This window comes from Ornithodoros turicata, chromosome 2 (assembly GCF_037126465.1).
Source record: "Ornithodoros turicata isolate Travis chromosome 2, ASM3712646v1, whole genome shotgun sequence".
Taxonomy (NCBI): Eukaryota; Metazoa; Arthropoda; class Arachnida; order Ixodida; family Argasidae; genus Ornithodoros; species Ornithodoros turicata.
The window spans coordinates 100,610,310-100,624,595 of NC_088202.1; the positions used below are offsets into that span (position 1 = coordinate 100,610,310).

The 14,286-nt window shown below is 46.0% G+C and overlaps 1 protein-coding gene across 2 annotated transcripts; it reads left to right on the forward strand.

The window, feature by feature from the left end:
* The first annotated feature begins 443 nt into the window (after positions 1–443).
* Positions 444–11,471, forward strand: LOC135385837 (disintegrin and metalloproteinase domain-containing protein 10-like). 2 transcript variants are annotated; one of them, XM_064615393.1, is made up of 14 exons: positions 444–646; positions 703–847; positions 1,762–1,883; positions 2,572–2,807; positions 2,962–3,264; positions 7,327–7,519; positions 7,909–8,096; positions 8,195–8,372; positions 8,432–8,591; positions 9,349–9,447; positions 9,527–9,717; positions 10,374–10,579; positions 10,648–10,812; positions 11,128–11,471. In XM_064615393.1, the coding sequence occupies exons 1-14, from the start codon at positions 586–588 to the stop codon at positions 11,179–11,181; spliced, it is 2,301 nt and encodes a 766-aa protein (XP_064471463.1). In that variant the 5' UTR covers positions 444–585; the 3' UTR covers positions 11,182–11,471. The 2 variants fall into 2 exon arrangements, with proteins under 2 accessions (XP_064471463.1, XP_064471464.1); XM_064615394.1 differs by having other exon boundaries at positions 2,962–3,060.
* The last annotated feature ends 2,815 nt before the right edge of the window (positions 11,472–14,286 follow it).

Sequence of the window (14,286 nt, forward strand, 5' to 3'; positions counted from 1 at the left end):
GCTTCAGGAAGTTGTTATGAATACTATGCCCTAGCTGCAGCACGTTACGCTTATCGGCATTACAGATTTGAGTAGGTTTCGTAGGCAGCTTGGTTGTTTTCTGCTACGAAATGACAATCATGTACTAGCTACCATGTGCCTGATGTGTACTATCTCACCAGCAGCGGGGTAGAGTATCGCCCCTGGCGATGAAACTCCCCATTCATCGTCTCAAAATAAAGTTGTTGTCGTCGTACCATATCTAGGTATTTTTGTTAATACATAAACATATTGCATAACATATTTTAGTGTAAACGTGTGTACCTCATATAAGGCTTTACAGCACTTGAGGTATATATGATAGCTAAATAAATACTATCTCACCGTCCAGTGGAAAACCTACAGCGTAAATGTGTCCTATTTCAAGAACTTGCGGTTTGCCAAGGAAGAAGAGAAAGTTGCGCTACATTCTATTCTGTTCGCGAGACTCTCTTGCACGTCGTCTCACTGGCCGTCCGTCACTTCAAAGGAGGCAGCAGCAGAAAACCGTTCCTTCAGCATTTGGTAGCGCCGGATGGTTTCACACAGAAATTCGGAGTTCTGGCAATGCTAAGGATGTTAGCTGTTTTTCTCTTCTCAATGCCCTTCATGCCTTCCGAAAACAGCGGTAGGTCCTCGGGTCATTGTGGAATGTGGTGATGCATGTGGTACTTTCTCTCGCAGGCTTGAAACCTCTGAATCGGTTTGTCCGCCATTACGAGCCTCTTTCTTATGACCCGATTCGTTTACCGTCCACACTCGGACGTCGAAGGCGATCCATCGAACCATCGCGCAGCATCGTCTACCTTACATTTTATTCGCATAACAGGTGGGAGCCAATAGCGTAACAGGATATGCCGGCTATCCCTCGGTATGTCACTGCTTGATTTAGCCGTACGTTACACGCAGCGCAGCGCGAATTTCAGTTGTCTTGCGACTTTCTGGTAGCGGCGACACTGTGCCTCTCTAGTACGTGCAATCATTCCCTTTATAATCCTATGTTTTCACGGAGGTCGACTTACTCCTGGTACTTGAATAAATTTCAGCCGTTTCTGAAAGGGAGTGTCTCCGTCAAGCACAGTTATCTGGCAGCAGCCGCCGTTCACAATGGGAACCTTGTTGAAGATGGAACAACCGTTGACACCAAAGCATATGGGCGTTAGACCATATTGTCCCGTGCTGTGCCGTTGATTACGTCCTTTGTTTCCGCTGATATCCCTTTTACGTCTGGCGTGCGTCAACGTTACGGCGCCTAGATGCCGTTTTTGTGTCGTCGTACTTTTCGCAAATGTGCTGTGACTGCGCCTAAATGGATAGCTTTACTTGAACATCAGAACAACCATTCCATGTGATATTCTGTCCTGATATGCAATGCATGCAGGCAGCCTCCAAGATATGCGCATGATGGGCATCAGTCGTGTTGGTGGTTCGGCACACCTTCACAATATGTAATGCGTATCATGCTTCGTTGCGTTAACACGAAATTGCGTATAAGTTTTATATTCTCGAAAAAACTGCTCTACCGACATTTGTAAAACAAAATATTGTTGGGGCAGCAGCCTAAGCTTGTAGCAAAATCAATACCCCGGTACAATGAAGAGCAGCAAATAGGCGTTAAAGTATTGTGTCGCCACGTATGGCTCTAGCTGTACCAAAACGAAGTTCGCTTTGACGTCAGCACTGTGAGGACGAGCCTAAAAGGCTCCAAACGGCTATTCATCCGCACTATTTTGTTCCATTCAGATATTTCCACCTGAACCTCCAGAGGGACCATTCTGTCACCAGCAATAATTTCGTCCTTGAAACTTCAACACTTGGCCGCATTGACTCTAATCTTGACCACATTTATTCCGGGTACATCGTGGGTATGAGATTTGACCCATGCTTTGTGCACCACTTTTCATACCTTGTGCATACTTTGTGCTGGAATAACCACTCATTGAGCAAATCATACATTGGGATTGGCATATTTAGGATAAAAGGACACGCCCGTGAAATACGTACATGTCCCTGTGGGATATTACAGGAGAAGTCGGGTTCCTTGGTGGTGGCGGCATGGTACTCCACGAAAACGAAACCGTCCAATTGAAGCTCGGCAATGTTAGCAATGGTTGTGTCAGCCTTCAAATAGCAGACAACCTAATGAGGATGAAATGCAGCCACGTACTGACTTAAAGCTTGGAACTGAGGACATACTTGCCTAAAATTTTCTCCCGATTGTATCTCGATTTGACGAACGACCTCAATGGCTCAATGTTTTTGTTTGTTTTTTAAGAACACGCAACTCCACTGCGGTAGTCGCAGTGCAGGTTGGGAGTTGTCGAAGAAAAAAACAACGGAAAACATATGTATGCCTTGCTTTTCTTATCGTCTCCGACGTCGTCGTATTTCTGGCGTATGCGCCGTCACCGTCGTTTTACACCGCATTTCCCGGCACTGCGAGGGCGCGCGCTGCTCTCTGAATCTTTTTCAAATGGCCTATTATCGTTCGTAATACTAGACGTTAATTATGTGAAAAGCATCAAGCCAACCGAACCCTGCTTGTGATTTTAGGTGACCCAGGCAGTCGCGTCTTCGGATTCGTTAGTGATGGAGTTTTCTATGGAAGAATTACAACATCGAACGAAGCATACTATTTGGAACCATCAAAGAGCTACATAACGGGAAACCCAGGCTTCCATTCTGTTATCTACTCTTCCAAAGACGTAACCTACGCAGATGATCTATGCGGCTTTACAGAGAAGTGGCTGGACAACATCAGAGAGCAGCATGCACGACGAAGTCAAAACGTAAGTCTCGTAGCCGTCGTGTAATTTCACGGCTATACATAACCTACATTCCGTTAAAATCCTGACTTGAAGCACAATCAGTCTCGGATGTGTCGAGGATCATTTTGACGGGTTTGAAACAGCGCAATCAGAAAGAAACGTTACCTCATTACAGGTTCGCCATAAGCGATGGCTAAGATCATCCAGCCGTGACAGTGAGGGCAGTAATTTGTCAGGACGTGGGACCACGCCAAAGCGACGGGACGTAATACAGGTGAAACGAATATGCAACCTCCAAATTGTCATCGACCACACGCTGTACGCAGCGGCGCATGAAGAAGCCAGTGGCGACGATATTATGGCTCGAAAGGCCCTAACGGGCATGGCTGCATCGCACGTTTCTGCCGCTTCAGAGATATTCAACCGCACAAATTTTCAAGGAATCACTGACATTTCCTTCGTTATCCAGCGCATTCAGGTGAGGGTGAGAGAAGAATCAACAGTTACGACAACTCTCGAATTCAAACCAAAATCTGTACATCGAACGCGGCTCCTAAGTGGGACTCCTAACGCGACTAATAAGCGACATGCAGCACATCAATCCCAAACTTGTCCCGCGAAGCAATCGGTCCTTTCTCGCCTATTTGGGGATTTGTTACGAAGACGGCTGCCAAACAAAAGAATCAGAGAGGCTAGGATTTGCGCAAACGATGAACTCTGGGCGTGATCGAGTTTGCCATGCGCTGCCGCGAGGCCTCACTGGCGGGGACTCCTCTCCTCTGTCTGTTTCACCCTTCGCCGTAAAACCGTAATGTCGGTTCATGTCGGTATATAGTTATATATAACGAATATGAAATGTCTACATTCAAAACCGTCTTTCGCATTTACCCGGCATAATTTGAGGCGAAGAGTTTGTGGCGGTCCGTGGACAACGTCGCACACACCCCGCTACAGACTCGCGCCACCAGAAGCAGATTTCAGTTCTGTCGACGAAGCTTGGCGTGAGACCAGGAGTTGAGAAGCGCTCCCCAACATATACGGCTTTCGAAGCATTCCATCACCATCGATCGCAACTCATCTCCTCCTCTGCACGTGGTAACTCTGACTTATGTCCGCTGAACAATATGATGAAATGCTGCAACAGACTGTCACTCACTCTACGGTACACTCTCAGGAGCATAGAAAAGTACGGAAGGAAAATGGAAAAAAAGAAACATAAAATAAAAACTTCCAGACAAAATAGAGCTACAACTTGCGCCAAAAATCCGTGGAACACGCGAGCGGCGTTTTTCTCCGCGCAGCGCCACCCTAGCGGCGGCCGGAAGTAGCGGCGGCGGGAGCGGACAGGTCCATTCATTTTGAGGGGGCGCAGGGCATAACACAGGCAGCTACCTACCGTGGCGTTTGCGGCAATTACCCCACAAGGGCATGCCCGTGGAGCGTTTCACCAGGCAAATTCCTATCGCAGTTCGCAGCTGGAAGGTAACAGGAATGACACAAAGCGACAACAGTTGGCTTCTGCAGTTTCTTTTCTCGTTTTCGTTCTCGTCTTCCATTTATTTTGCCTGGGGATGACGGGCGCTGGCAAATTAAAGCGTACGATATTGACGTAGAAACAAGAGAGGGAAGAGCCAACCAAATGAAAGTTGATGCAAAGGTCAAGGTCCACTTTCATGACGTGGAAGCAAGCGCTTAGTCTAATTATACGCGTCATCTGAGTTAGACTGACCGATTAGACTGACTGCCGTTTGATTAGACTGGCCGATTCGAAGCGAGAACCAGCTGAATCTGCTACATTATCTGCTATTAATGCTATCTGAACATTACAGTTAGATTGCTGATGCAATGCTATTGAGCCAATATCGTAGAAACCTTCAGTGGTAACTGAAAACTAAATAAAAAAAGTAAATGCAGGCAATATGTCGAAGAAAAAGAAAAGATCAGATGTCTGAGAGTGTTTAGTGTGATCATTATGGGCAGGATTAATGCAGACTGTGAGTGGACATTATATCATTAGCGGATTGTAGTGGACATTATTATGGACAGTGTGAGTGGACACTGTTATGTCGTAAGAGTGCGGACGTACTATGGGAGACGACTATGGACGAAAGAATCGAGATGTGGACCCCGATCTTGAGCTTCAATCTTGAACTTCGCGTGCTGCAAAGCCGCTGTGGTTGGCTCGCACAAGAGCTCGGGGTGAATCACAAGCCAAAGCCAAAGTCGAAGATCGGGGCCGTGATAAACATACACTCAAAGAAAATTAATCTAACCCAGAACTTGAAATTCATTACAATCCATTCTTACGCACATGCGAAATGCGTGCTTGGACCCTCGATATGGCGTTCTTCGATAACGTCAGTGCGACCAGAGCCCTTGAGGGCTCGCGTGGCATAGTGGTTAAAATGACTGCGTTCCGCGCCAAGACTAGGAGGTAACAATGGGTTCGAATCCTTGCTGTGCTGTCTGCGCTTTTCCGTTACTTTCCACTCGAATGTCGGCACCGTTCCCCTGAAATCTATCCAGGACAATTACTGAACATGTAAGTATACTGTGCTCCATAGCAATCACCAAGACAAACATTGCAGTGCGCCTTCAATGTTGCGTTTGTAAGCTTGCTACACTGTAAAATAACTGATGTTTAGCGATGTTGCATCAACATTGCAATGTCATTTTTACAATGTTGTTTCTGTAACATTGTTACAAAATATCGAAGGCGTTCCTTAGCAAATTCACATCAGCATTGCAATGTTACGTTTTTGCAATGTTGTTTCCACAACATTGTTGCAGCATAACGAAGGTGGCCATTAGCAACATTGCATGTCAACATTAGTGCAATGTCACTGCAGCAATTTGTGCTGGCTGGGAAGAGCACTAATTTACTTATCGTTTGACCGCAAATGACTCTTTCTGCGATAACGAGGGAACCCTCAGTTTCCAGAAGTATCCGCCCACGGCTGTTAGGTAGCTAAACGTTCGGGAATCCCGCTGCAAGCGTGCGATCTATAGTCGCCTTTACGAAGGTTGAACACAGACTTTGCTCTCAGAGAACACTCCTAGCTTTTATAGGACAAAATAGCGTGTTGCTTATCTGAGGAGCAACACAATGCGATAAGACGCTATAGTGCCTCTCACGTTGTCAAATTTCGACGTAGTAGCCGAGGAATCGTAATCGCTCTTGGTTAACTTCGAGACAATTTTCCGACAAAAGTCAGATTCATTGCAGAGAACATAGTAGAACACACGGAACTTCTCGAAGAATTCCGAAAACGTGATGGCCTGGCTTTCAAAACTTCATGTATGACTATGCCGGACGTATCCACCACCTCAAATACATTAAAACTGACCAAACCATCACGCCTACTGATCCCAAAACACAAAGGAAATAATGGTCGCCAGCATTTTTTAAACTGGTTCCTTTCCTGATTCCCTCGTTTGCATGCCTTTCTGGTTCTAGCCCTCCGCTAACGGTGCCTGACATTATGACAAGGCACGATACGCAGTCTCGTTTTCTTGAAAGCTTGTGCCACATAAATGCACAGTACGTACCAGTTTAGTGGCCAATACTTGTGGGCAGCCCTACGCCTTGTGTCGGCTACGCGTTACCGGAGATGGCACCCAGGCTGGGCGCGTGCAAATATATAAGGTCTCACAAAAAGTATTCGAGTTAAGTTAGAAAAGCAACTGAGTAGTGTACTAAATACCCAAACTTGAAAAATGTTATTAAATACTCATCGTTTTGGCGCTCTTTGGCCTTTGTTGCCTTTGTGCCATTAAACGCATAATCTTTCTCTCTCTCTCTCTTAAAAGGAACCCGTTACTTTCAAGACACTTCGTCGTCACAGTTGGAATTCGCTATCAATGAAATACGACGAGCTTGAAAAGGGCAGGGCATCTGATAGCCTGCCCTGCTTTTTGTTCTTTTTTTTACACATTATCCCCAATACTGTCATCCCCAAATGTCCCCAAAACGAATGCACTGCAGAATTACAGAATTTACTGTTATTTTTCTCCTTATTGTTGCTTTATCCTCATACAGCGTTATTAATATTTTGCGTGCCCTCTCTCGCCACGGCTTTCGGCACGTGTCTTCTGTCCAGCCCGATAGAGGTCTCAATGGCTTACCGGCATACCCTTCAGGACAACACATTGCCTCATGCATGCTCCCAAACCCGAGGCGCGCTGCACACTATACCCTTTGCCAGGAGGGACGCGGTTGTCCCGAGTATCTCAGACACTAAAGCATATATACAGCGCAAAGCACATTGCCGAGACAAAATATAATATTTCGCTAGACTAGAAGTAGACACACAGAGAAGTAGATCCAAAGTAACTTGGAAAGTGAATAGAAGTTATTGGAAAAGTTAGATTACTAAATACTGACATCTTAGTATTTACAATATACCAAGTTGCTCGCAAAGGTATTCAAGATACGTAACTTCAAGTACGCTACTCAAGTTACTGTACAAGTGTGATTGTATGAAGTGCGCAACATTGTTTTTAGCAATGAGTTCTAAATATATGCGTTCTTAAATTTAAGATCAATGATACCAACGACTGTAGCAATGCCTTGTGGGGCTCCAATCCATTTTGCTCCAAGGGTCTGGATGCTTCATTTATGCTCCACGAGTTCTCCAAACAAGATCACGATGGCTACTGTCTTGCATACCTTTGGACCTATCGTGATTTTCCTGCTGGCACTCTGGGACTGGCGTACATGGCCGAGCCCTACGGCAAGTCTTAACAGTACACTGTAAAAAAAAATATATATATATATTATACACAAGTGATTTGTTCAGTTCTGTTGCCGGCATATGTGCCGTAAAGTAATTATTGCAAAAAAAAGTGTTTGGAGTGCACCCTGCGCAGCTCCCATAAGCGAAAAGAGCCACTTACATTAAAGGTACATTAATCTGTGAAAACCCAGTCCGGAACTCTGCAGCGTGCACTCCAAACGAAACAGATTTTGTGCAGCATATATAGGTTACAGCACATTTGCCGGCAACAGAGTTAGCCGTCACTTGGGCAGTAAAAATACGGATATTGTTCTTACAGCGTACAGATCACGCGAGTGGCATTCTTCTTTAACCGTAGTCTTACAGCATGCAACATGATTTTGTAGTGGATGACACAGGAGGCATCTGCGAGAAATTTCAGTACGGAACGACAGTGGACTACGCAAACAAATACAGCGGTAGACTGAGCCTCAACACCGGCGTTGTGACGTTCACCAACCAGAACGCTCGCTTGCCTCACCACATCGTTCAGATCACGTTCAGCCACGAACTCGGCCACAGCTTCGGAGCTGCGGTTTGTATATTCGGATAGTATGCGCCTCGAATTACGCTAAACAGTGAGATGCTGACTGCAATGGCGAAAACCTGCTTCATAGCGATCGTCCGTTACAGCATGATCCAGTAACGTGCACTCCCGGTCCCGAGGCTGGGAACTACCTGATGTTTGCTAGTGCGCAGATAGGAGACAAGCCGAACAACAGGAAGTTCTCCAGGTGTAGCATTGCCAGCATTGCCAGTGTACTGCATGCTCTACTAGCGGGGGAAACAGACCGTCCTAATTGTCTACAAGGTGAGGATTCGTCTCGTAAGGACTGTAATGAAGCCTTTAGCTGAGCTCTGTCTTCACAGCGCCCTCTGGTCCATTTTGTGGCAATAAAGTAGTGGACACAGGCGAAGAATGTGATTGCGGCTACGGAATAAGAGATTGTAAGGACAAATGCTGTTACCCGAGGGAGCATGGTATAAGCAACGCCAAAGGCTGCACGCTAAAGGCTTCTGCGTCATGCAGGTACATTACGTTAACATTGTAGACCTGAAACACCCCCGTGAATATTATAGGGGAGATGGGTTTCCGTACATCCAGGCAGAATTAGGAAGAGATTCCGAGCATTAGGACAGAAACAGGGAGAAATTGCATGCGTCTTGGCCGCGTGCTGCACGGACGCTACACAGTGTTTGGCCTCCGTCTATGGGCGTTCTCGTTCACGTAACAATGATCTTTCATGAAACTACATGAAACTTCCCTTTTGTGCAACCTGTTCAGAAAATTCAGGAAAATGATTCACAATGCCGCGTTCATAATGACGATCACGATCTTGGCAAAGCACGGCATTCACTGTCAATAAAAGTGTAGCACTAAAGAAAGCATCCCAAATCAAAGCAACATTTTTTACTCCTTCACTTTGCCAGACACCAGCCAATGCGTTTACGCCCCTTCAGGTAAGTTTTTCATTGCGATTGTATTCGTTAAGATGATGATGTGATGATGAGTTGTACATACCTGCAGCCTGCGATGCGAACGTTGTAGGTTAATAAATCGCTTGGGGACTGCGGCTGTGCTTGGAATAAATTCACTCCCAAAATCTGAAAAAAATGTGGATCGGGGGCAGTCAAATATCATAGACTGTTCGTGCAGCGTACGCCCCAGATGCTGCGATCTCCTCCTAATTTTGTAGAAGACTTACAAAAACATCTCGCACGTGTGCATGTCTGCGATCATGCATGTTCCTGAAGCTGATACTTCGTTCTTTTCCATACATGTGCAGCCCATCGAACAGCGCATGCTGCACAACTGAGTGCGCTGCTCGCAGTTCTGGTTACATCTGCCGTGCTAACGACGATTGTACACACGATGCCATGTGCGAGTATCCTTTTGTAGTTCTTTCTTACACTTCACATTGTTTATGCGAGCGTTTTCTAAGTTTTCCATAATTTGGCATATAGCGGGGAAAGCTACACGTGTCCATCCAGTAAACCAAAGACAAATGGTACGCTGTGCAACCATGGAACTCAAATATGTCGCTCAGGAGAATGCAGGTTGTCGGTGTGCCAAAAATATGGCCTGGAACAGTGCTACCTCACGGGCGCTCACTACAACCCCGATGACATGTGCCTTATCGCCTGCAGGAAGCCTGGTATGTGCGTGGCAAAAAAACGCTAATTCCATAATGTTCGCGTACGAGGATTCATAATTGAATTTTGGGACTGACTTTCTTTTGTGAATGAACAGGCGAACTTGCTGCATAGTAGGCGTTGTCTCTTTCGGAGTAATATACCAATTCCGACGTTCCTGCTACTGACAAAAGCACCAACATTGCAACTCCCACACGGATTCGTTCATGGGCTCCCAATACCACTTTCTTTTGCGCCCGACTGTGAACGCGCGCTGCGCTGTCTAGATACGTCGCATGCGACACAAACTCCAACGCCATAAGCAACGTAGCAATGGAAACTTCCAAATGGAATAAGCTCCTGTCCTGCTGCTCGACGTAGGTCCAAGGAACCTGTTAGCTTGATTGGAAACGGCCTCTGCTTCCACATATTTGAATGGCCTCCGGTCATTGTGAATACCATCGTCGCTTTGTATAACATCCATTGAACTGAACTGATCCAAGCATACAACAGTAGGTTTGACCTCACGGTATTAAATTATGTGCGAGAGAGTCATTGAGAGATGCTACGGAACTAACTAAATCGGTATTTGTCCATAATGCACTGCAACATGCAATGCAACAGGCACTGCACAGCAGCATGCACGGCAACACCCGAGCAATTCACCCATCCTTCGCAGGTCAAAACACTGACTGTAAAGAGGCATGCAAATTCGAAGCGATGAAGGAACTGTGCGGAAAAACGATGGAACCCGGAGCTGCATGCGACAATCTTTTAGGCTATTGCGACGTGTTTGGAAAGTGTCGCCCTATCGACGCTGTGGGTCCTCTGGCCAGACTACGACTGCTCATATTTGGAAGTCACATTCTCCAGAACTGGCTCATCGTAAGAGGCTCATGGTGCACGTTCGTGATAGATATTAATGCGTGTTGAAATGTCGTTATTTTTTTTAGAAGTACTGGTACCTGACACTTCTCGGAGCGGTGTCAGTAGCGACTCTGATGGGAATATTCATTCGCGTGTGCTCTATCCATACTTCCAGCAGCAACCCCAACCTAGCACCTCGCAGGAAATTATCGCAAAGCATTAGGCATCCGTTGGATGTGATCAAGGAGACGGTAAGAGCTTGAGTGCATTCTCAATTGGAACTATACATATATTTGTGCTGTGTGCTTAGTGCTATAGCTATGCGCTTAGTGTGGTATGTACTTGAAGAAGCGGTATCGTACAGATGAAAATTATGTGTGCCAAAACCTTACAAATGCGGCATAACTGCCTCAAAACTGCCTGGCGTTCATGGTGCACGCCAGTAGTCGTAGGTCGTCTCATTGGGTAATTTCAATGCTCTTGTAGCCTTTCTTGATTTTGCACTCTCAGATATCTGCTACATTCATACTGTCCACGAGATTATTTATTGCATTAATTTTTTTCAGATGCTGTCTTTCAGAGATATCCGAATGTCCTCCTCGTCATATGTACACGTATAACTGTGTGGATTCTGTGTGGAGTTTTTGTGATTTAGATTGCAATTGAATTGCTCTGATATATTAAATCAACCGACATCACACGCTGCCGAAGGGAAGGGTTTGCAGCCCGGTTTCGTAGTTGACTCACGTCATGCTGCATTATCATGTGGCCTAACGCTAAAAGACATTCGAACACACGCTATCGTGGTTGCGCGTCTTGTCAGGCATGCTGTGACCTCAATGTGTGTTTCAGCATGGGATAAGGTTGGGGGCTTGACACGTGTGTTGGGTGAGGGGATGGGGTGAGAGCGTTCGTGGAGGGGTATGTTAAGTGTAATAAACCTGCAATTCAACGCTTGCTCCGTCTTTTTCTTCGCTGTGGCTGTCCCTTTGCGGTGGAACGGTTCGGTATATTCGACAACTCGTGAGCGGTAGAACTGCAATCAAATTCAGCACCAGCATACCCACGTGAGCAGAAACAATGTACGTGTGGCAGGTTTTCTCTATAACAAAGAAAGACTGTTCAAAAGTAACGTACGCTCCAGGTGGTGGTGCAATGTGCCATGCAAGGTGAAGTTTGTGCATTTTACCACTGGAGTGGTAAATACGTGGGAAGCAAGGACGACATGGTGTAAGTGAAATCTTGATGTGTCCAAAGAAACATGCATGCTTTAGTTTCAATTTTAGTTTTCCAGTGTCCAGAGTCTTGACTTATTACCTTAAATTGAGACTCGGGTCATTGGAAAACGAAAATTGACGGGAAGTCAATATGTACAGGTCTGAAGTTAGCTTCATACCCAGCAAACTGTGTTCATATAGTGCGAAGCAGTTGCACTTACTGGTCAGAACGTTAAGTACCTGGTGGATCACACTTATAGGTTGTAAGTATAAAACGGCCAAAAGAAAGCCTCATCTTTGCTCAATATTGGTGTGACCAGTATAGCAACCTAGTATGGTGTGACCCATAGTTTTCTCGCGACGTAAAGCTACGAACTTTTATTTAGCGTAATTATGTAGGAAGTGGTATCCAGCATTAAAAGTACAGTAGAACATTGTCACACATGGAACCTCTTGTCGGATAAATTTGAAGAAACTGCATTGGAGTGTGCTTTGGGGAATCTGAAAGCTTTCAAGGATGCTAAGAATGACCTTCCACTTTGAAGGTTTTCGAATTCATGCGATTAACGTGCCATGCTAACAGCGCCCTTGACATCTTTGTCATAAAAGGTGTGGTGGAGGAAAGGGCCCGTGAGGGCGCTTCATTGAGGGAGAGGAAGGAGGCATGTGGAAGATGCTCTAATACAACGGGATACTCATAACACATAATTAAACAACATTAAAACTCTGGCAACAAAAGTGAAGCAACTAGCACATGGGAAGCATCGGTATGATAAAGCCTTGTTGAAACGAAGCTTGGGGGTGTGACATAGTAACAATGTCTCGCGGGGGTATGCAAAGGGGTGTGCAGAGATTCTGCATGGTATAGTAGATTCGACTAGAGAGAGAAGGGCGAGATATCTGCCTGCACGTCTGCATCTCCCGCAGCAATGGCGGCACATCTGCAAACTTTACACTTGCGCGAATGCTCCGTAGGACTCCTATAACTCCGCGGCGTCTGTGTTGCCAAACGACGTGGACGACATCACCTGAGACGCGCTGTAAAGACGATGAGCGATCTGTAGCACGGCCGAATGGGTAATATCCGCTCGTTGGTTGGTAGCCAAGGTCGTGCGGAAGACTAGGATGTGATGGGTCTCTAATCCTACCACCGGCTTTCCTTAGGTTTTCTGGCAGACTTTTCCGACGAGTGTCTGTATACAGTTCACACTAAAGTACGCCCAGGACGCACATCAATCCCCTATCCCTTCCCCAACAACACCAAATAGCATCTGATGTGCGAGTAATGTCCTAACGATGGATATCCCTCGGATGTCCACCGGACGTACGAATCCGTTAGCACATTATTCGTACATCCAGAGGATATTCGGTGTTGTTGGGGTTCTTCCTGGTGCCCTTTCTCCGTCTTCGCACGTCTGCACTCCGCTCGTAGCTCATAGTTACTTCATGGCGCTAACACGGAATCAAAAAGGAGCACACATTAGGGAGTTATAGCACATCAGAAGCGCTCTAGGAAAACTGAATAGAATGAATGAATGAATAGAATCAAACTCAAGATTCAAGAATATTCATGTCACTTTCAAAGCTATACGACAAATCAAGCTGTCAAATCAAAGATCAACAGCATGATCTCAGCCACTTCAAAGGAAACAGGTGCTTGGATTATGTTTTCGGAACCGTTATCGTAAAGTCATTCCCGTGTGGTAAATCTCCGAACTAGACCGGCGCCGCAATAAAGAAACAAACGAGGGGGAGTGTGTGCATCACGAGAGTGAGGGACTCCCCTCCGTCTCCAAGCAGCGCGACGCGACGCGACTACACTGAAACCCCAAAAACGCATTAGAGAAATGTTTCTTCACTTCAATGGAAATGTTGCAGGAGCTAGCCGAAGTGCTCCTCATACCGTATTGATGACTGTCTGCTGAGAGCGGATGAGTTTCATGCTTTCTTCATGCTGCCGGATTCGTACTGACAGTCTGCCACAGACCGTGATGGCGTGATACTGCGCAGGAAAATGGCGCGATCTAAAAATGTATTGTCGTCTTGTTCGAGTACTAAAGCTCACCGAAGAGACACGGAATAAGAAACCATCCCGTGATGTAAGCAAACTTGGAATACGTGCACAGCGATTTCGCTGTCATCAGCTTATCGTCAGATGATGGTATTGTTTCTTTTTGAGAACATGTGCGGTGGGGATAATCGAACGGGTAATGTGGAGCCAATTAGACGGTGTGCAAACGGTTTGCAAGATCCCAAGACCAAGCTTTCAGGGCAGGCACGCGCCTTTTCGCCAACATTGCACTGCTATGCTGAGCGTCTTTGATGTGAAAGCATCCCGTTTAGCCCTGAGGCAAGCAGAAAGTATCACTCGTTTGCGTGCAACATCCCTCGCGCAGCAGCTCATAGTGCATATATTTTACGACATTCTTAAAACCGTTCTGATTAAACAATCTTGTGAGCCAGCCACGTACGGTCTATGACATTGGCCAGATTGAACATTCATCACAA